Source organism: Larimichthys crocea, chromosome XI (genome assembly GCF_000972845.2).
Source record: "Larimichthys crocea isolate SSNF chromosome XI, L_crocea_2.0, whole genome shotgun sequence".
Classification (NCBI taxonomy): domain Eukaryota; kingdom Metazoa; phylum Chordata; class Actinopteri; family Sciaenidae; genus Larimichthys; species Larimichthys crocea.
Genome location: NC_040021.1, coordinates 9,994,036 through 10,015,423, shown reverse-complemented (window position 1 = coordinate 10,015,423; position 21,388 = coordinate 9,994,036). Strand labels below are relative to the sequence as shown.

General features: G+C 40.2%; 1 protein-coding gene across 1 annotated transcript in view; it reads right to left on the bottom strand.

Annotated features, from left to right (window-relative positions):
- mettl24 (methyltransferase like 24) overlaps positions 1-19,304 on the bottom strand; it is a 33,965-nt gene extending 14,661 nt beyond the window's left edge. The window contains exons 1-2 of the mRNA XM_010734711.3: positions 18,565-19,304; positions 1,598-1,696 (exon numbers count right to left, since the gene is read on the bottom strand). Of these exons, the coding sequence (XP_010733013.3) occupies positions 1,598-1,696; positions 18,565-18,903 (438 nt within the window). The 5' untranslated portion in view covers positions 18,904-19,304. The remainder of the gene's footprint in view (positions 1-1,597; positions 1,697-18,564) is intronic.
- Positions 19,305-21,388: the final 2,084 nt, after the last annotated feature.

Below are 21,388 nucleotides of genomic sequence, written 5' to 3'. Positions count from 1 at the left end.
TATTGAAGAGTGTTTATTCATCTGGAGTGGAGTTCTCTGTTTTCTTACTATATTGAGTGTGAGGGAAAAAGATAAGTTACCGATTCATCCCCATGCCAATTTTCATTACAATAAAAAAATGCAGCACATGTAATACAAAAAATATCTTTGTCTTTGTTTTGGACAGTGCAAACTGTGTCTTTGCATTTTCGCCACAATAAGGTCGCAGGATTTCTCCATCCCCTGATATTTCTCAAATTATGATGCAAAACATTTGAATCGATTTGTAGTAATTTAATACTGACATAAACAACAAACAAAAACCACAACATCTCATTGATTAAGTATGAATAGATAGGGCTGTGAGTTCCATCTGTATGGTAATCAATAGAGTAATGAATTATGGGTGTGCTGTCGAGCAAGACAAATAATCTCTGGCTGAGCTGAATGTGAAAGAGGTGCCAGTGGATCTCAGTCATGGGCTGATAGATGCAGGCTCACTCAAAACAATAAAGACCTGTCAAAGTAATGCACCGCCTGGCGTTCAACAGCAACAACTGCTCCAATTTCTTGTCTTCAAACTACTTCTGTCTTAATGTTTTAGTTATGTATCTGGTTACAATGTTTAGTTAATCTCTAGTTTATGATGTTCCCTGATGGGACATAGTTTGCAGAGCAAGTACAGCCAATATATCAGATAAGAAACACAGGAAAACAAACAAAATAAAGAGGTAACGATAGAGGAACAAGGTAAAAACTGAGCAATCGGGCACTTGTAGGATACAACTGATGATTAACTAAATTTACAGCCCATGTCTAAAAACAATAATGTTTGTATAGAGTAAAGAGTACATTTTGCAGAGAAGTAGTGCTGCATCTTTATATCTTCTCTGTAAATCTTCCATATCAGATTGTACTGTACCCGATCGTTGTACTGTATTTGGGTACATGAAAATACATTTGACGAATAGTTGCTATTATATTAGATATATTTCACCATTTTGGGAAGTAAACTTATTTGCCCTTTGGCTGAGAGTTAGATGAAAATGCTATGTACATAGAATATAGAGCTAGAACCAGTCGGTGATAAGCTTAGCTTTTATTTTTGCATAAAAATGGAAACAAAGGGGAAACAGTTAGCCTGACCCTCTTTAAACTGGCCTGCCAGTATCTCTGACTTAATATTTAACACCTCATTTGCTTTATATATACACAGGAAAGGTGTACGTATAAAACATTTTAAGTTGCAGTTTTAATAATTACTAACTACTTTACTTTTATGTATGTTGCGTTGCATTGAAAATGCTTGCACATGGAAGAATTACTAGAAAACTCTATCTGTGAGTGTTATCATAAATAATTGAATTACTTGATTATTAATGACTAATGTTAGTGGAGCTATTTGAAACTGCTGGCATACATATAGCTGTCAGATAAACAGATAAACATGCAATATTTTTCACTGAACTGAAGGAGAGTGGAAGCAAAAAAAATAGTATGAGAGTACAAGTATGTACCTCGATATTTGAAGAAATGCAATTAAAACAGTATGTCCAATCACTGTTATACACAACAGGAACTTAAGATACAAGTATGAAGTCAAACAATTGTTACTCACCTGTGGTGTTGTGATGTAGTCGAGGAACCTTTTAGCTTCATCCTCCAGAGAATGATTCTCACTGGCCCAGGGCTCCAAGTCTATATGCCACCGAGGAATCTGAGGTGGAACACAGACACAAACAAACAAACAGACAAACAAACAAATGAGATCAATTTGAAGAACATGAGAACTGATAATTAAGTAACGTCAAAGTAGGCCACTCAAATGAAACCCAGTGCAAGGACAACATCAAAGGGAGCTTTATTCTTTCAGGTATTATAACCCACTTGTGTGGAGCCACTGATGGAAATGGAACTAGGTCACAATGTGCTCAGCGAAAGGATCTTTTTTCTCCCACCTGTGTGTTAGTGACAAATAAACTGGTAAAGTTGATTTCCATTGTTATTTTAGTCAAATGTGGGCTGCTATTTATTCTTGTGCCTAAAAAAAAATGCACCGCAGAAAGTCCAGCTGTGTCTCATGGTGGAAAAATAAGACTTCAGACCTCAGCGTCAGTTGGCTGCAGCAGCTCACAGTGCTGCTGTATGATTACATTCCTGAAACCTTCATTTTTACAGGAATGTGTCTGTGTCTGTTTATGATTAGAGGAGAGGCAGCGAGCTGAAGAGAAACATGAGAGAAAAAGAAAAAGAAAGGGCCGAGCTGCAACGATGCATTTGCTGGTTGCGCAATCATTTTATTGAGTCAAACACCATGGCCAAATGTTCATTAGCTGCCCTCGTATAAATTAGCCTGGGTGATTTCACGATAGAGCGCTTCCCTGCTTGGGACTTGGGAGTTTTATGGGTGCTACAGTTTATTTTCAGATTTTCCATGGATATGCACAGACAGTTTTTGGCTTAGCTAACAAGATCATGTTTGGGTTTGTACAATGCTGTAGGCACATCTGGTGAACAATCTGTAAAGGGCATTATGGTGACATCAGGTCTGTTTAGGGAAATAACCTTGTGTTGGAATTCACCCCCAACAGTTATGGCCTCCAGTTTGTAATTGCAGGCTCAACACAATGAGCTTCATAGCTGAGACATTTACAATCACACTACCGATTTAAATAAAAGTAGTTGTGTGTGATTTGCTGTAAAACTAGAGGTTTAAAAACTGAGATTGTGCATAGGTCAACGCTCATCTGTGTAAGCCACTAGATCTGGATAGTATACATTCATTCAAGCGTACACAAAAACATGCAAACATATGGTTGCATAATCAAACACTTTATCAGCATGAAAAGTGTAAAAAACATAAGCACAAGCACATGAATTTATAAGCCTTTAATGCATACACACACACAATTTTACGCTTATCAGCACTTAAATGTGCACACATGCATCTGTCCTTCATGTATATGGATACATATAGATCTGAAACCATGAACATGCTCAGATAAATAGATTACCTACTAATGGGTTGTATTCTCTTCCTCAGCACAAGTACAAACACACACTTGTGCGCTACACAAACTCACACATATGCACTGTTTATGGACACGCACATACACTCACAGCACTCTGCTAATACATTATCTATGACAGGACCATGTGTGTCATTTCCTCCTCCAGTGATGCTGATCCTAGACCTGCCAACACAGAGAATCAGCTGTCCCTTTAATGGCTGCAAAGCTGGATCCACGCAACACTATTCACTGTTTGGCATTCAGCCTTTAATCGATTTGCGGCGTGTCAAAACATCTGAATGCTCGCCGTGCCTCAGTCTTCCCCTCCTCCTCCTCCTTTCTCCCTGGCATGTCATGTCTCTCTTTCCCTCTGTTTCCTTTTTCTCTCTTTCTTCCTTCCACGTCTCATTTCTCTCTCTTCATTGTTCCTCTCCTTCTCTCTTCAGTGTTTCACTTTAAAATAATTGCACCCGTGGTGCATGATCAGCATAATTACCCTGCAGGACAAGTAGGGTGATTGATGTGCACACGTGGGTTTCAGTCTATGGCAATTGTTTTCTGCAGTTTGATTTGATTTCTAATTTGCCTATTGCATGAACAAGCCACAGGCAAACACACACACACACACACACACTTGCACGCAGACACCACTCAGTCATGCTATGGTATGAAGACTTATGAAGCGATCACCTAAAGTAATTCACACTAACTGTGCTAATTACTTAAAAATCTGGCTGCTATAAACACCAAGCATGGTCAGTAATGGCTGCACAATACAGATAGAAAGCCATGCAAGTTTGTTTATAGTGCATTGTTAAGAAGAAGGAAGTCTGGATAATTTTGCACCATCTTGGACCAGTTTACAGAATGAGGCTGATTCTCAAAAAATAAACATTGAATGTTTGTGGTAGCACGATATTTTTGTGTGAAATCTGGGGCAACTGGACATGATTGCCTGGACGACTGATGACCTTCACAGATTAGCATTTTCTGCTTTTATAAACTATAATGGAACATCATTTGAGCTATTCCAAAATCAAAAATTCTGTGACATTCTTCTAAAAATGAACCACTTTCATCCATCTCTAGCCATTGTGTCTGGTGTTTATGTGACTAATAAAGCAGAATATACGGTAATGTTATGACTGTCCAATGCATTTTATGAAAATACTGAATTTGAATGTGCAGCACAGTCAGTCGGAGACTGTTGTCTGGCAAAATGCTTGTAACAGTGAACATATTTAGCATTGATGAGCATGTTACCTTTTAGCAAAACACTACAACTTACTGCTCTTTCTATAGAAAATATGATTTAACATTGACCATCTATATATCCACACAGCAGAGAGCTCAGTCAAGTAAGTGCATTGATTTAAGTTTACACCATATTCATTAATGTGCTAAAGGATTCTGTACAAAAAAAGACAGAGATCGATTGCCTTTCTTTAGATTTTGACCTCTGGCTAAACCTCCACTAAAAGATTCCTCCAAAAAATTTTTTATTCAGATCTCATAGTTGAAAACTGTCTTACAAAGGCAAGAGAAAACCGAAATATCAATGCAAGCACGCTGAGGGCAGAAGACTTTAACAGAAAAAAGACTGCATATCATTCTGTTATTTCCATGTAGACAAAAACCATCTACCATTCTGCATCCCAGGGACTCCTAATGCTCTCTGTCTCCCAAGCTGCCCTTTTCAGCTACTCCCTGCAAAGCTCAGGCCATCAGGCGCTATACATCAGCTTGGTACAAGCTAGGACAGGACTACTGATCAGAAGGCAGATATCTGGGACAATACACTCACTGGCACCTCAGTGTATGAGCTGGTGTTGAATAGGGGCAGGGAGGGAAAAAGTGGAGAATGAATGGGCAGAGGGAGAGTCAAATGCACACGCACGAATAGAAATATTGGCAGGCTTTGCCAAGGAATGCGGTGTGCATCCAAGATTTCTTGTTTAAAGACTTTACCAGTAAGAAGCATTGCCCCAGAGTTGTCAGAGTGACCTAGGCTTTTAATCCAGGTCTATTTTCCTTGAAGGCTACAATTACTTTTCTGTTCTTGTGAAGTTACTTGGTGAAAAATAAATCCAACCTTTATCCAATAACATGTTTCTTTGTTTTTTACTGCACAAAACCGGAGATTGTGTTTGTGTCTATGCACGTTTCATACGTGCCTATGAGCTGGTACTAACTGCTGAATCATCACCGAGTGCTGATGAGATTAGTGTTGAGGCCCTTTGTTCAGTCAAGCAACAACAAGTCATCAGCACCTCGGGGACAGCAGAGGTGAGCTGTGTTAATAACAAACACACAGAACATCACTCACAACTGTCAGGACTCAGCTGTTTAGATCTTAATCCCACAACATTAGGATTAACTACATCTTCAGCTCGAGCATTTCAGGTGACTGCCTTGACACGAATGGAAAGATGGGCAATGGAAGTTATTAAGTAGATACGATGACCTTGGTCTCGAGAAGGATAAATCATCAGAGGACAATGGATGTGTTTTTAAGTTAAGTGTGAGCACTGCGGGTTTCGGTGAGGACTTAGTCGAATTATAGGTGATAAATTCAGCTTGAAGGGTCAGTTTAAGTGGCATTGCTGAAAAAATAGTGTCAGTTTAAGTTTGGGAATTAAAAGATGATGTCAGCTGAAGTGTTGGCTGAAGTGCTAGCGCTGAAAGCAGTTAACTGTGTATGAAAAAAGAAAGTTGCGGTTGTTTTTGGACCTCAAGTGTCAAGTCGCATTTGCAGTGTAAGCAATGAAGTTGAAGCGTCAGTTAAAGTGTGAACCTCTTGGTAAAGGAAAAGAAACGATTCATTGGATTCATCCCGAGATAAAGGTAAAATTGAATTTGATTAATTGTACCTTAGACGTAAATGTAACTAAACTTTATTTTATTCAGATTTTATCCTGGTACATCCATTCATTGTACTTCTAAGGGATATAAAAATGTTGTTTTTTTAACATCCCTTTTTTCGGTTACAGGGCCTTTCTGCATGGCCTGGATGTCTTGATGGAGCTCGGTGTATGACTGGGATCTGTGCCTCTCAGCTTGGTGTGAGAGAGAGGTGTGAGCAGCCAGGCCAAGCGTGAATAATCCCATGGGGAGAAGAGGATGGCTGGGTGAACAAGAGAGCATTGGATAAAACAAAAAAGGGCTCTCTGCCAGAACAATGGAGGTGGGTGAGACGAAGGGAAGAGATGGACAAACACATAGACGGAGGAGGAAATATACTCCTGTATATAGATTTACACAAGTCAATACATTATGATCGGCCCTGCTCGGCTGTGTGTGTGGTCAAAGCAACTGAGAGGGCACGGCACAATCAGTGCTCAAGTAAACAAATTGCTTCTGGTGTATCAGATGTCACTGTGGAGCCAGCCATAGGTGAGCTGCGTCTGTCCACTTGAAAACCCTAAGGTGGCAAAAAGGAGTGCTGCCAAGTCAGCCCCGTCTGTTAAGTTAAGTGCCACAGCAGTTAAGTGTCAGACCTGCTGCTCATTTTTTGTGTGGTTGCTCTCACTGGAGTCCAGATGCTTCAGAAAAATCCCACCAAGCTGTGCAGTCAAGAGGTCAAAGCTTTCAGTGCAACAACCAGAATATTTTTTACACTATGGACAGTCTTGGAAATGTTCTTTGACTCGGGCTGTATTTTCCTCAACAGTATCTCTTTGCCAAATGAAGATCAAGACATGGGATGGATGAGTGGGCGGATAGTGGTTTAATCAAACAGCTAGTAGCTGATTCACATTAGCCTCCCTCTGATTTCTAGTAACTGTGCTACCGAGACACGACAAAAGAAGAAAGATGCTGTGTTTTGTCTGCGATGCTCAGAACCTTGGTGGATTCTAACATTTATCCCAAGCGCTTGATAAAACCATCTTGAAGCTAAATATGCTCAGAAAAACCACAGAAGACGTTATTTGCAAACAGCACATCATAATATTATTACGATGGGATATAACACAGCTGGATTCTGTTCATCATTAAAATGACACGATGACACATTGCTACAACACACTATTTTTATTGTTTTGAAATAATTGCTTCCATTTCGCTTCACCTTCCTCATTGTTTTCATTCAGGAGCTTTATCAGGCTCAAATGATTAGATTATTGTTGTCATGGCAGCCAATCACAGCTTCGGCAGGTGAAAGTCATGTTTACTGTTAGTTATTCGAGTGGGAAATGATGACAACAAAAGAGTTCATACATGAGGTAATGAGATGTGGAATAAAAGTATCAGTATTTCCTGTGGAAGTTTAAGTATGATGCTCGTTGACCAGTGGTTCGAGATTAGCCTTTAAGAAACTCTTGACAAAAGTTTCAATTTCCTCACCACCCATGCGACATGCAAGATATAGAGCCTGCTACTCTCTATTCTTCTTACTGTCAACGAGTCCAATAAAAGAGAGAGGGAGAGGAATGTGTTTTTCTGTCTTCCAATACTTTCTAACTTTCCCACTCCTGTCCGTGGTGGGCAGCCTCAAAAACATTCATTCTTACTGAAGATGTGAATCTATAAAAAAAAAAAAAAGGGGTCACTTTGAACAAACATTAGTCAACTAGTGTGTATTAATTGCAGCAGAATGGTATCGACTCACAATAAACTATAATGCTGTTTCGTCATAAGGAATGTGTTACCCGGTGCAACTGTGTGGCTAATTAATGTCTGTTTATAGTTTATAGACAATTTAATTTAGATAGATAGATAGATGGATAGCTGGATGGATGGATGGATGGATGGATGGATGGATGGATGGATGGATGGATGGATAGATAGATAGATAGATAGATAGATAGATAGATAGATAGATAGACTTTATTTATTTAATATAAATTACAGTGCATTTTATATTATTGAATCAATTCATTGTTGGTCTCTGTCTTTTCATGGTTTGGTATTTTCTCATCCTTCATGGATGCTGTATTCAACGTTTGCAGTGAAAACAGGTCAGATCAGACCTCTCAATCCAAATCATATCCCTGCTGCACACTGGGCATTTGAACAGCAAATAGTACCAGTGTATGTTATGTATATTGTGTTAGACCAAACATTGCCCAATGACGAGAATTATTATTTTAAGAGCATAATAAAAAAGTGTAAAGAGCTGGTGTTTACTGCATGATTATATGATACATGGTGGAAAATCACAAAGAATCCGCCGTGCTAAGCTCTATCATTCTGACTAATCTGGGAGACTGGCAGTCAGACCAGACCCAGCTGTCTCCACTTCCTGCAGCGTCATCTCTATTCCTCTGGCAGTCCTTGCTCACCGGCCAATCCCAGCTCACTGCCAGTACAGCGAGAGACAGAGAGGGTATAACAGAATTAAAGCGGGGGATTACGCTGATCTTTTTTAATAAAGGCAGTAATCTCGGAAGAGTTTAGCCTCAGTCTCAAAGGCATAGTGATGGTGTAAAGAAGCCTGTGGAGGAGTGGAGGGATACATGAGCAGAGGGGTGGAAGTGAAGTGTTGGTGTGAGGAATTGAAGGCTGAGGCACAGATGGTGTAGATGGAGGATGAAGGGATTGTCCTCCTCTCTGTCCTGTTTTTCCTTGAGTGTATGCATGTGAGTGTGAGTGTGTGTGACATAGAGAGAGACAGAGACAGAAAGAAAGTCTATGAAATGTATTGTGCAGCTAACCTTTGAATATTATTCAACATTGAGGCTTTGCGTTCATGCTCCACACACTGCGTTGCGTTATAGCACATGTCCTAACAAACCTCATTCTGCAGACTGCTTGTGAATACAGATATCCACCCAAGTGTTGTAAATCAAAGCTGATCGAAGCGTGCGTCCATTCTGGCTCTGCAATTTGTGCCATCGCCTACATGGCAGCCTCGTTTTGTGTCTATCTAGCTTTAATCATAGCTGATCTGTGATCAGTACTTAGCCATCTTACTGTGTTTTCTTCCCCAGGTGCATCACAGGATAAATCCATCAGATAATGGAATTTATGGAATAAAAACACAGGACAGTTTTGTTTAAGTGGCATTCAGAAAGCGTACAAATTTGGAAATAAAATGCAAATCAGCGCCGCTCGATTCAGTGTCGCAAATTATACCGCTGTTTTGATCGTTGCACATCTCCAGTGAAAGGATAAACAAAGACGCCTATTTGTTCGTGCCACGGCAAGAGTGGTTGATGGAAAGACAATCAAAAAGGAAAGGAAAGGCGGCTATAATTTAAAACAAGGTATTACAAGTATGTGGTATTCATGCAGCTGACGGAGCCGCAGTAACAAATTACTGTTGTTAACAGACTTATATAAAAAAGGGAAGGCAGCTGTGTGTGGCTTAGTTTGATAGATTTCCATCAGTCGTGTGTGGTTAACTCTCAGCACATTTAACAGCTGCTCTTGTCAGAAGAGATATAATCTTTCCCCCTCTTTCACATACATGCGTATACAAACATGCATACACACATTAAATGAATTCCTTTGACTTGTCATGGCTCATGCCATCAACTTAAGTCTCTGTCGAAATGGCCGTTGCCTTGGAAACACAGTCCCCTTCCACTCACATCACCCTTCCGTCACCCACAAGACGTATACAGAGGCTCACCACATGAAGCGAAATGGTCGTGTAAGAGATGCATCTCGTATAAAAGGGTGACTGACACCGCTGAGAGTACACTGTTGTCTGAGTTGATCATATCACATTTGAATCAGGCCCTCTTGGCCAGCATCTCAAGAGACAGATGGGGTTTTTATTGTTAGTAAGCTTGCAGTTCAAACCTTTATGTGTGTGTGTGTGTGTGCCTAGTAGTCTATCCGTGCAAATTCTGCGCCTGTCTTCCTGGACAATATCCCAGATCAGAGATATGTGTTTGATGTTTAGTTGGAAAGAGCAGAGGGAACATGCTGAGCACCATATGACATTTACTTCCTGAGACAGGGATGGAAAAACAGAGAGAGAGTGACAGCGAGATGGTCAAAGACGGGCGATAAATTTCTCTCTCGGCTCATCATGTACTGTTTTGTTGGTTTTTTTTTTGTCAGTCTGTCTGTTTGTTTCTGACACATTAAAACACACACATTAAAAATGAAAATAAATTGTAAAGAGACGACAAGCGAGTTGTATAAACTCCATTTAATTTACGACCTTCATGGTTGTTTTGTGAGATTAGCGTGAGCGGTGATGTCTCCACAAGAACTCAGCTTGTGTTTGTGTTTCTAATTCAATCTCCCTAACTCCGAGCCTTCCTCTCCATATGTTTCCCCTTCTCACTATCACTCAGTATCAGCTGTCAAATAAATACTGCAGATAGTGATACACAGAGAGGCAGAAATATTCTTTCCAAACTTGGGTTTTAAGCTTTTACACAGCAACTAAAAGCCCTTCAAACGATTGTTCTTGAAGTTCATTGGCACTCTCTGTTGCCTTTTAGGGCTAAGTGGTGTGATGTGTTGTCTTTGTAACTAGACACGTGTGTGTCGGTTACTAACTTTGCTAAAAGCGGGTATTCATGGTCTGTGGGAGTGTATGTGTACATGGACGGGGCAGTGTAGGTGCTTGGCAAAGATGGGAGCGACGGCGTCCCATTTCAGAGGTCAATGCACTCATTCATATCAGCTGGGAGGGAGGCTGAGAACTTTCTGGAATGTTCCAGACAAGGCGTCCGTGTCTGAGGGGAGTATTGTGCAATCAAGACTCTGGACTTGACAGTTTGACACTGACTTTTCTCCCTCCAGTGAGAGTCTTTGTCCGATACCAGTTAGCGCTCACAACAGACCCACTGTTTTTTTCACTCGGTAACATAAAGTGCATTGAGTGACATGGTTTTCCATCTGCAACATATGGCTTTGATCATCTTGTTTGAGGCAGGGTTTGTACGCTACATCTAAAAGTTGGGAATAGTAAGTGGTCAGGTTTAAACTCTATCCTCTATCCAAGTTTAAAAAAAAACAGAGCTTGGTATTGTGTCAATAATGTTCCAATAGCAAAATATTAATATATTCTCAGTTACAGATAAACTCTCATGTTTAAAAAGAGTGTAAACTCTTGCACATGGCAATTAAATAGTCATATTTCGGTAAACCTTGCAGAGAGAGGGAGTGATTGATTAGCTGAAAGCTCTCTTTGTGCTCCCCTCCATAACTTCCAGCAAAGATTCCAGGCCGGCTTGTTTTCTTTGGTTGGATTTTAATCTCGCATTGAGCAAGCAAAGCTGTGTGCCCGTGTAAAGCTGTTTGCTTCTCCAGGGTGGCTGGTGTGTGCATAAGGAGTAAAGCGATGTCACTGCGGCTATAGGATCCAAAAATGTGGGAAATCAAAGGGCTCATATGTCTACATCCTTTTGATACAGAGATTTTTCATTCATATTTATTTCTCTGCTCTGATTTAACCTGCCCAGAGTTATTGCACCCTGCTACGTACATGTAAGCTGCTTTCACGGTGCATGTGATCCTAGTACAAGCTGATTATTTTGCTCTTGTTGTTGCCTGATAAATAACACTATGAAGGTGTTTTTGTGTTCTCCAGCAGATAGTTTGGTCATTTCTACACTTTTGAAATTAATAAACAAACATAATATAATGTTAAATAATGAGCTTAATGAGCTCAGCTCTCTATTTCGTGGCTGTAGCTTCATATTAAATAGGTGGACATGAGAGTGTTGTCATCTAACTCTCAGCAAGAATGCAAATAAGTGTATTTCCCAAAACTGTGAACTATTTCGAAGAAGTTGCTGCAACCTTTTTGTGTATACTTACATTCCAGTTTTGCCTTTGGCGCTCTTTATATTCAGTGATTCACTGACAAAATAAACTCTGCTGACTATATTGTGAATAGACACGTACCTTTTTTGCTTAAACTAGGCACTGATTGCTACGGATGGATTTTAAGCTCAAGATCACAGAGTGGAGATTGACCCAGGTGACACGTCAGATTTCCAGACGTTGATCTCTTGTGACTCCTTGGTTCTCCACATACGCCAGCTAAAGGTTAAAGATGCCTGAGAACCAACTCCGGTCACACCTTTGGGATTACAGCAGCCAACCCATCTCATTCTTATTTAACAATCTCTCTCTCTCTCTAACTCTCCCTCTGTTGAGACAAGGTCTTTAAGCTTTCCAAGACATGACCAAGGTCATCGGGTTTCTGCATTAGAAATTCCACTGGGGGCCCAAAAGCGGCTGGCGGTGGTTGGTGCAGAAAGCACAAAGTGCTATTTTTTGTTCTCATTTGATCCCAACACTGAACTAATCAACGTTCAAGAGCAAACTATTAATTTTGAATCACACCGACGCTTATTTGAACAGAAGTAATTAATACTTGCCTTGCGGATAAATGAACTTAAGTCCTGCCTAATTAAATGAAATGAATTCAGTTAAAGTGCGGGTGGCTCTGGCTTACTGCTGGTTTTTGGTGAAATCAATTAACAGAATCAAAAGTATTCTGTTTTAATTCCTCTCTACTGGATTTTTGTCATTGCCTTGATCTAGACTGAACAAACAGAACGATCTAATTTGTATTTCTGGCAAATCAATTATTGTTGTTGACTGATTTTCTACAAATAGTTGCTAATAGCCCCCTGTATGGCTGTAAAACAAGATCAGTTATTGCATGGGGTAGCTTTTTATCATCTCCGTATCACTGGATGATCATTTCTGCAGGCCATTTTAGTGTTTCGTAAAAATCTTTAAAAGCGGGAGGTCTGTCTAAAAGGATGCATGGTTCCACTTTTGCGATCTGTTGCAATCTATGGAGCAGCCTGCCTGTGGGCTTTGTGGTTAAGTGTGTGTGACATGTGAGTGGCAGATGGCCTGACAGGGAGAAATCTGTAAGTAACGCAGGGACTATATTCCTGTAGAGAAGCTCTGCAGCGTTCACACACTCACAGTTGATGGCTGTGAAATGGGATGCTGTGGAGAGCAGGGAGAGCTGATCAGATGGATACGCAGTGAAAGGCTGCTGCTTAACATTGGTAATTCATTTCTGTGTTAATTTTCAGAGATGTTTGTGTTTGGGATTTCTTTTGAGCAGCAGGTGATGGGGGGAGTGGTTTAAGAATAAATCACTTTCAAGCTGCTAAGAGAACATATTGTCTTTAGAAGTGAAATAGAAAAGAAATACTGAGCACCAGGGAATGACAGAAGTACATCGGTGTTTTATTTTCTGACAGGGTGAAATTGGATTTTTGGGAACATGCTGCCTTAAATAAAAATAAAAAAAGAAGACGCCTGGCGTCAATTGTTACTCTAAGCACTAATTTCCTCTTCCAGGACTGCTGAGGAAAAGTTTCTGACTTTGAAGTCGTTTGAAGTTGTCAATTATACGAGGAGTAATGAGACACTTACAGTTCAGCGCTGGGTCACGAGCATTCCTGCTGTTGCCATATTTGCCTACCTACACTGTTAAACGGCACAGTTCAATACTCGTTTCATGTTTAATTGCTCAATGTCACATCATTATATCAGCTACACGTCTCATGCTCTGAGATGAGAAGTTGAGCAGGAAGTTGAATAACATAAAAAAAACAACATGAGGACACAGTAAAGTCATTTTTTACTTATAACCCCAAATCATTAGTCAGGTTTGTCACAAAGGCCCCCGGCTGGCATACGGAGAAATTCACCAGATGCTTTGGCAGGAAAAGATAATTATGAGAAAGAACAATAAAAGAGACAAACCTCTTCTGAGGAAGGCATGCTATAGTTGCATAGTTGTACAGAGGAGACACAACATTGAAGAGACGAAGCCCACCTTGCATCTTGATGCTTATTTTTAGCTACGATTAATATCGTGGCTCGGGGGATGCCAAGGTCGGTCTGCTGGTGGGTCAGCCTTAACGACTATTGAATGGACTGCCATTAAATTTGGTTGAAACATTTATGTCCTCCTCGGAGTGAATTGTAATAACTTTGGTGGTGCCCTGACTTTTCATTTTAGCATCATCATCAATTTCATTTACTACATCTTCTATATTGAGCATACAGTATGTGGAAATAAAAACAAGATATAGTGATTTAACAAGCGGCCAGACTACGTTTCAACGGCATTAAAGCCACATTATGTAGAAATAGGTATTTTTGTGATACTGCCCCCAGTCTGCAACACCACTATGGACTTTTATATACTGGTGGTGAACCTGCTGTGTCTAAATACAGCCTCATAGACCTACAGCTGCTTGCGTAGCTGTAGATTTTGTTATATTTATCCTAGATATCGATTTGTAGAGACATGATTCATCCCCCACCTGGACCCCCCACCACAGATGCACAGACAATAATACAAAAATACTTTGCACTGCAATTACTTGCACAATGCAGTTGTTTGCACAACCTGGACACTTGCACATCTCACTACCTCACCATGGTGTTATACTGTTGTTGTTTTTCTATTTATTGTATGTACTTTTCTTAAATTTAAATTTGCCTTTACTTTTTATATTTTATGTTCTATATATATATATATATATATATATAATTTTATTTTATATTTTATATTTGATATTGGGCTGCCCTGGGACCAGGGGAAACCAATTTTCATTTCATCCCATGTTTACATGTGTTGTAATGACAAATAAAACTCCTTGAATCTTGAATCCTTTAATATGCATTGATGGTACTTGCTTTCTCTTATCCAACCAGGGTAATTGGAGCACTTCCTCTCCCACAAGTGTCAGTAGGTGAGCGTGGGAGGCACAGTCATGCAAATTAGCATATGGCGTCATCTGGTGACTTCTGGTGACTTTTTGAGCCGTTGGCTGCTGCTTGTCTTTTTCAAAGCTTTTAGATTTCAGCTGGAGAGAAATGTACAGTGTGTGTGTGTGTGTGTGTGTGTGTGTGTGTGTGTATGTAACTGTGTCTTAAGGGCAGTAGTCTGTTTATTACTGTGTTAAAGTCAGGAGGCTGAGTCATCAGCGCATGCTGCGTCTGCTCTTCTCTATCTTTCTCTCTTTCTGTCTGCGTCTCTCATTCTCTCCCTTCATCCCCTGCTGCTCTTGTTTGGTCCGACATATTTCATGTCTGTCTATAATTCACCAACTCATCCCCGCCCCCCCCTCCTCTTCTCCCAGTGGAGGAATGCCTGCAAGAGGAGGTAAATGATTAAAGAGGATGTGTGTGAGTGTATTTATGTCGATACCTGACAGATAAAGAGATTAGACTTCTTTTAGATTGGTTATCACTAAAAACAAACCCTTAGGCTGTCTGTCGCACACAGGCGCACACACACGCACATTATTAAGAGAGAAAGAATTTGCCAGCACCAATCTGCCCTGTCACTTCATCTACACTGCAGCTTCCTGAATGAGTTTTAAAAATGGAATTGGATTTTGCAGAAAGAATTTCTCAAAGGTAAAAACCCAGCAGCTGGTGTTGTGTTTGGGAAGCTGTGGTGTGCTGTGGGATGTCATCAATCAACCAGGTTATGTGAATGTAAATATCGAATAGTTTTATTTGTGTCTACATCAGGACTGAAACACAAATATAACTCCATATATGCATAAAGCCATAAACAGGTGACAAACCTAATCAACATGTCTTAGAAGTAGAGTATAGATAGTGTCTCCAACTGTTGTGGACGATGATTTAAGTGTTTGCCTCAGCCAAACTGACTGATGAATAAATGAATAATGATAACACATGTATTTCAGCTCACGTCCATGCTAATATAAGCAATAAAGGCAGGTAATGTTTTGATGGGTGCACTCAAGATTATAATGTGATAGATCTCACTTTAAATAGAACCCCTCAACCTTGATGTGTATACAAAAGTCAGATTGCCTTCAAGGTTTGTTGTGTGGGAACTGCAGCTTTTTAAATTAATAATGTTCAGTGTTTTAATAATTTAGGATCTTTATAAGCAGTACATATCATACAGGATCTCATTTATTATGTAATAAAACGTAATATGACACCGCTAAATGTTATTTATTCATGAAATGCAGTTGGTGTTTAGTCCATGACCTGCTGATTTACTGCAAAATCATTCGGACTGGAAACAATAACCACAGTATCTTTAACACAACAAGAAGTCTTTAAGTTGCTCAGCAAAAAAAAAAACAGACGCGTCATCCTCTTCTGCTGATGAAGACCATGTGATGTGATGAAAAGCTCCATTACATCTGCTTAATGGACCTTGAGGTGTTTTGTTTCAAGGTCAAGAAAAACTACGAATGAATCGCGTTGGTGCTTTTATATTTTATGTACACGTGTTGAGGAGTTAGCATTATACCTTCAATTAATTTGGATTTGTTATAATTATGGTTTTGTTCGCAGACAGTGTTTGTCTGTTTGTCCTTTTGGTCTGGGCAAACTTTAAATTTAGATCCCATATTTGTAGATAAACGACAGGAAAAAAGAAATGTATTATGTTGTAATATTGTAATATTTTTTATAGGAATCATTTTGTGATCACCAAGTTTGGGTATATTGACCTTGCATACATTTACCTAATTATTTCATCAAGGATGAGTTGTTAAGTTTGCTTTAAGAGTGCTCACTTTCACAGATAAAACAAATGTGAAACACTATGAGGTAACTGAAAGAAGATCTAACTCTTGGGCAACAAACTGCAACAAAGCAGCAGCATTTTCCTACTTGTTTACTACGGATGTAGTCATGATTGTTGCAAAATATTCCGCCGGTTTGATTCAGATTTATAGCAGCTCATAAATACATAATAAGATGAGATGTGGGTAACAGTTTCTGTTTATGCTCTGCAGCAACATAAAACTACGATCTTTCCACAATCGATTCTATTTGTTGACAGCAGAAACACTTATACTGGAGTTAACGTGCCAAACACGGCAGCGTAACAGACAAACCAAACGTTAGGCTTATGATTACATAAAACTGTATGATCACTTTTAGAGTAAACTGATGGTTTCCCATTCAAATGGCAAATATCTTGTCTGGGAGAAGGCTTGTGGAACAGCAGCGTACTCATTGAATAACAGCTCAGGCTTCTCTAAACAAACCCATTGATATAATACAGAAATTCTTAAATCAATGGAAGCTTTGAATGGCATGAACACAAAGCTGCACTGGAAGTGTTTGAGACTGTGCAGGCTGTTGGCTATAAAGTTTTTTTTTCAACTTGGCCACTGATAACTAAGCTTCTATAGGAATGTTCTCTTAAGCTCCTCCATTGCTATCCGTCATGGTCACTGGAGGCGCCCTAGTCATCTTCCCCGCGGAGCAACAGTCCTGCCTTTCAGCCCATTATTTCATCCGCGATGCATGGACATGTGCCGAGGTAGCGAGCAGGGACAAGAGAGAGAAGTTGAAGGAAGGGAGAAAAACTAATAGGAATATGGGTTAGAAGTGGGAGGCCGCGACTGAAGTTTCAAATTGAGACAGACAGGAGAGATGAAAAAGCAATTGGGAGGATGAGAGCGCGGAGAACGGGGGAGCAAGGTAACATGACAGAGCGAATGAGCAACCGTGATCTCGGAGATGAGAGCCTAAAGCAAGATAAAGCAAGAAGAGGTGTTAAGAAGAGGAGTTAAATGGCTGCAGCATATGACATAGAAATTTCATCAGGGCTCCTCCAGGGCATCGTATGTGACAACTTTTGTGTTAAGAAGCAGTAAGAGTGAGCATATGGTGATATGTAATATTGATGGTGCATGAGTGTCCGTCTCTTGGTGTGGCATAATAGCCCTAGAGTGATTTTCCATGGCATTTAAAACTTAACGTTGTTGCTCCTGGGTCTCTGGTTGGTTGAGCTCATTAAAGATTTAAAGACAAAAGCGAACAAGGATTTCTTACCCCAAAGTAACAGAAAGAAGAAACTTTGAGGATGAAGAGAAGACAACGGAGAACTGAACGAAAGGAGAAAGCAAGATTAAGAGAAAAACACACATGTTTTTGTGTGTGTGTGTGTGTGTGTGTGAGTAGAGAGGGTTGAAGGGGGAAGCGGTAGTGCAAGGGAACAAAAGGGAGATGGATGGATGGAGAGATCAAGTGACAAAATAAAGGCTGGAGCAAATAGCTGAGATGAATCAAAGGGGAACAAATAAAAGGCATGAAGAGACACAGAAAGAGGGAAGTGGGAGTTTTGTTAAGCCGGAGCTTTAACACACCCTTAACAGGTCAAGGGTCAAGCCCCTGGAGAGGGGTGCATATGTGTGTGTTTGTGTATGTGCATAGCTGTGTTTGCTCCAACACACTTTTGCATCTGAAAAGTTTGTCTTTGTTAGAGTTGTATAGATTTGCAACCATACAAAACAGCCAGAGGTTGTGAGCCAATGTTTGTGAGTTTGATTTGTACTTTAGGTGAAAACTACACCTGTTTAAATTGTATACATCTATCAAAAAGTAAATAAATGCAGGCAGCCTTGTGGTGCCAGAAGCCCCCGGTGACAAACTCCCCTTTTCAAGTTTAAAGCACTTCAGAGGAGCTTATTGAACATGCATTGATTCTGCTGCCTGTTCTTCCTTCATCACCCTCCTGGGATTACCAAGCTTTAGGACAGTGACTCACAAAGATAGAGTGAAAGCTTCTTATTGAGCCTTTCTGCCTCCTACTACACTCATTCAGGATCAAGTAACCTTACAAACACCTTAATCGCAGCAATTAAGCGCTCAGAATGTGATGGAATATTAAACATACCTTTCTACGTGGCCTGGGTGGAGGGCAGCATTGTGGTGAGAGGACCTCTCTGTCTTCATCCCTCTTCCTAACTGGGCTGTCCTTCTTCAGTGTCCGAACATAGGAGACTCTCCTTTTAACGCTCCTGTCCTGCTCCTCCGTCTCTGCAGAGACCTGTTTGGTTCTGCTTTGTCGGCCCCGGTTCTGACTAGACTGGGTGGGACGTCCCGATGCCTGGGCTGCAGGTGCTCCCTGCCTGGCTGTTTCCAGGTAAACATGAAGACACACGAACACAACAGTCAGCAGAATACCCAAACGCAGCAGCAGTCCCAGGGTGAGCTGCTCTCTGCCCATGTCCATCCACTGTTTTGTCCACTTTGTCTCTCTGGCTCGCCTCAGTCCATCTCCTCAACTACTAATTGTTGGTTTGCCCTTTGCTTTTTTTTAAATTTTTTATCCCATCCTCCTTCTCCTTTTTATCAAAGACTTCTCTTCTCTTCTCTTCTCTTCTCTCATTCATGTGCACCATTAGGCATCTGCTCACAAAGCAACACACGTGTGTGTGCCTGCATCCCAACCCGAATCATTTGGTGCATGCTGGTGTGTGTGTGTGAATGTGTGTGTATGTGTCATGAGGCTCTGCAAAACAGTTTCAGAAGTACAATGTGTGCCGCCCTCTTTGAAAACTTTGGGAACTCCCTCCTCACACTCTAAAGTGCCCCTTTCCCCCCAAACACACACGCCCCTTTGATTTGCTTTCTTTTTTCAGACTCACATCACACACACACACACACAAACACACACGCCCTTCTATTGCTCTCCTCCCTCCCTCGGGTCTCCCCCGCCCCGCAGACTCTCGAGTTACTTTGTAACTCTAGATATGGGCAGGGTCTGCGCTACGGGTCCATGCAGGTCCCTCTCAGTCTCTCACTGAACAGGACAGCATAGCCTGGATTTGCACAGTGGATAATATTGTTCAGATTCATGCTCAAGACTTTTCTTTTTTCTTTTTCTTTTTTCTTTTGCTGCAAAATGTATTATAATGACAACATTTTATTTCTTCCCACAAACATTTTTATTAAATTCATCAGTTTTGAAGCATGTTTTGCCTTTTGCTGGCAGCAGTTTTCATTTATAAAACTAAATAAACTAAACAATCGAATCATTAGAGCCCGTATGGTGTTATCTCCAGTACTGCATTCATTCCTAAATGAATTGTTCTGTTATTGCCACTAATCGCTTAGTTCTTGAAATCTCTGGCAACTTGCTGAAACTTCTGTGTTTTTGTTTTCCTTGGCAAAAATTCTCTATAGAAATTAACTTGTAAGCCAACACTGGCATCATCGTCTTCTCAAGTTACTTCATTAACTTTGTCACTGATTTCCCACCAAAGACAACTAAATCTGCTTGTAATTACAAAAACACATTAATAATTAGGGTTCCTCCTTGGGTTTTATTAAATATGCTATTGATATTTGAGACTGAAAGAGGACGACATAATTTTATCAAGTCTGCCAAAGCAGATATTGGATGATTTTTGGATGGGGTGGGGGGACTACTCACAACACTTTGATTTGAAATTGGCTTCACAAAGAACCATGACAGAGTTTATTCTAAAAAAAACTGAATGCAGGATAATGATAAGACTGTCTTCTCTCTGCTGTTTCGAATCAATGACAAACCTTTGTGTTCAGATATCTGTATTATAAGTAGCTCTCTACTGCCCTCTCTGGAGTAAAAATAATACTTCCCCATCCTCCCAGTTAATGAGTGCACACACGGGAGGTGTATTCATATAAGGAATGCAACTTACTTTTATTATTTTGGTTTCTGGGGACAATAAACATACATCAGAACATTCATGTGATTTGTGAAAGTACCATTTAGTTGGAGAGAGACACAGTTTTTTCTTTACATTTTTTTTTTTTTTTTTTTTTTTTTTTTACATAGGACAGTAATATGATGGTAAATGATGACAGTAACGATTGAACCAATCAAATTCTCAGTCAGACCCTGTATGAAAAGTCTGTTTTTGATTGTATTGTCACAGTCTGTCTCCATGTCCACATATTCCCCAGGTCCCTTCATTGCCATTACCTTCCCCCTCCTTTGCCCCTCATCTGGCAGCCCCACCCATCTACACACCTGTTCCCATCTACCTCATCTCTTCTGGTAGTTGCCTGGCCTTCTCCACCCACCTCCTTACCCTGCATCTAAATCCTTTATCACTCCTGCAGATATTAAACAACCCCTTTTTCACTAAGTCATTGTCAAAGTTACCACTTATCTTATGCATAAACTATTATCTGTATTTATTAACCTGTTACCTCGCTGTCTTTTGAACCTTGCCTGATGTTTTTTTGACTCTTCCCTGTCTCATGGTCCTGGAAGCTGTAAGCCTTTAGACTTTATTCTTGTAAATAAATATTAAACTGATCCTGTTTGCCTGCTTCATCATTGTATGTATGCACTGACCATGTCATTTATATATTACCATTCACTGGCAATCTTGTTGCCATGGAAATGTATGTAATTGCTATTTACTTTTGAATCCATTCAGCTGTTTATTAGTCATGTGCCTGATAAGTGGCGTTTTCCTTTAAATAGTAAGCTTCAGAAGGCTTGGAGGTTAATTTAAAATGCATTTGGAAAGTATATGCCATTTTCTGGGTTTTAAAATGGTGTATGAATTACTTTAACACAGTTAACACCTACTTTAGTACTTACAGCTCAAATGAAATGGATGCTGGACAATCTCTACTGCCACCCAGTGGTAGGTCATGAATACTTTATCAACTCCATATGGAATGGATTACAGCACAAACTAGGTCTGTGACTGCCTGAA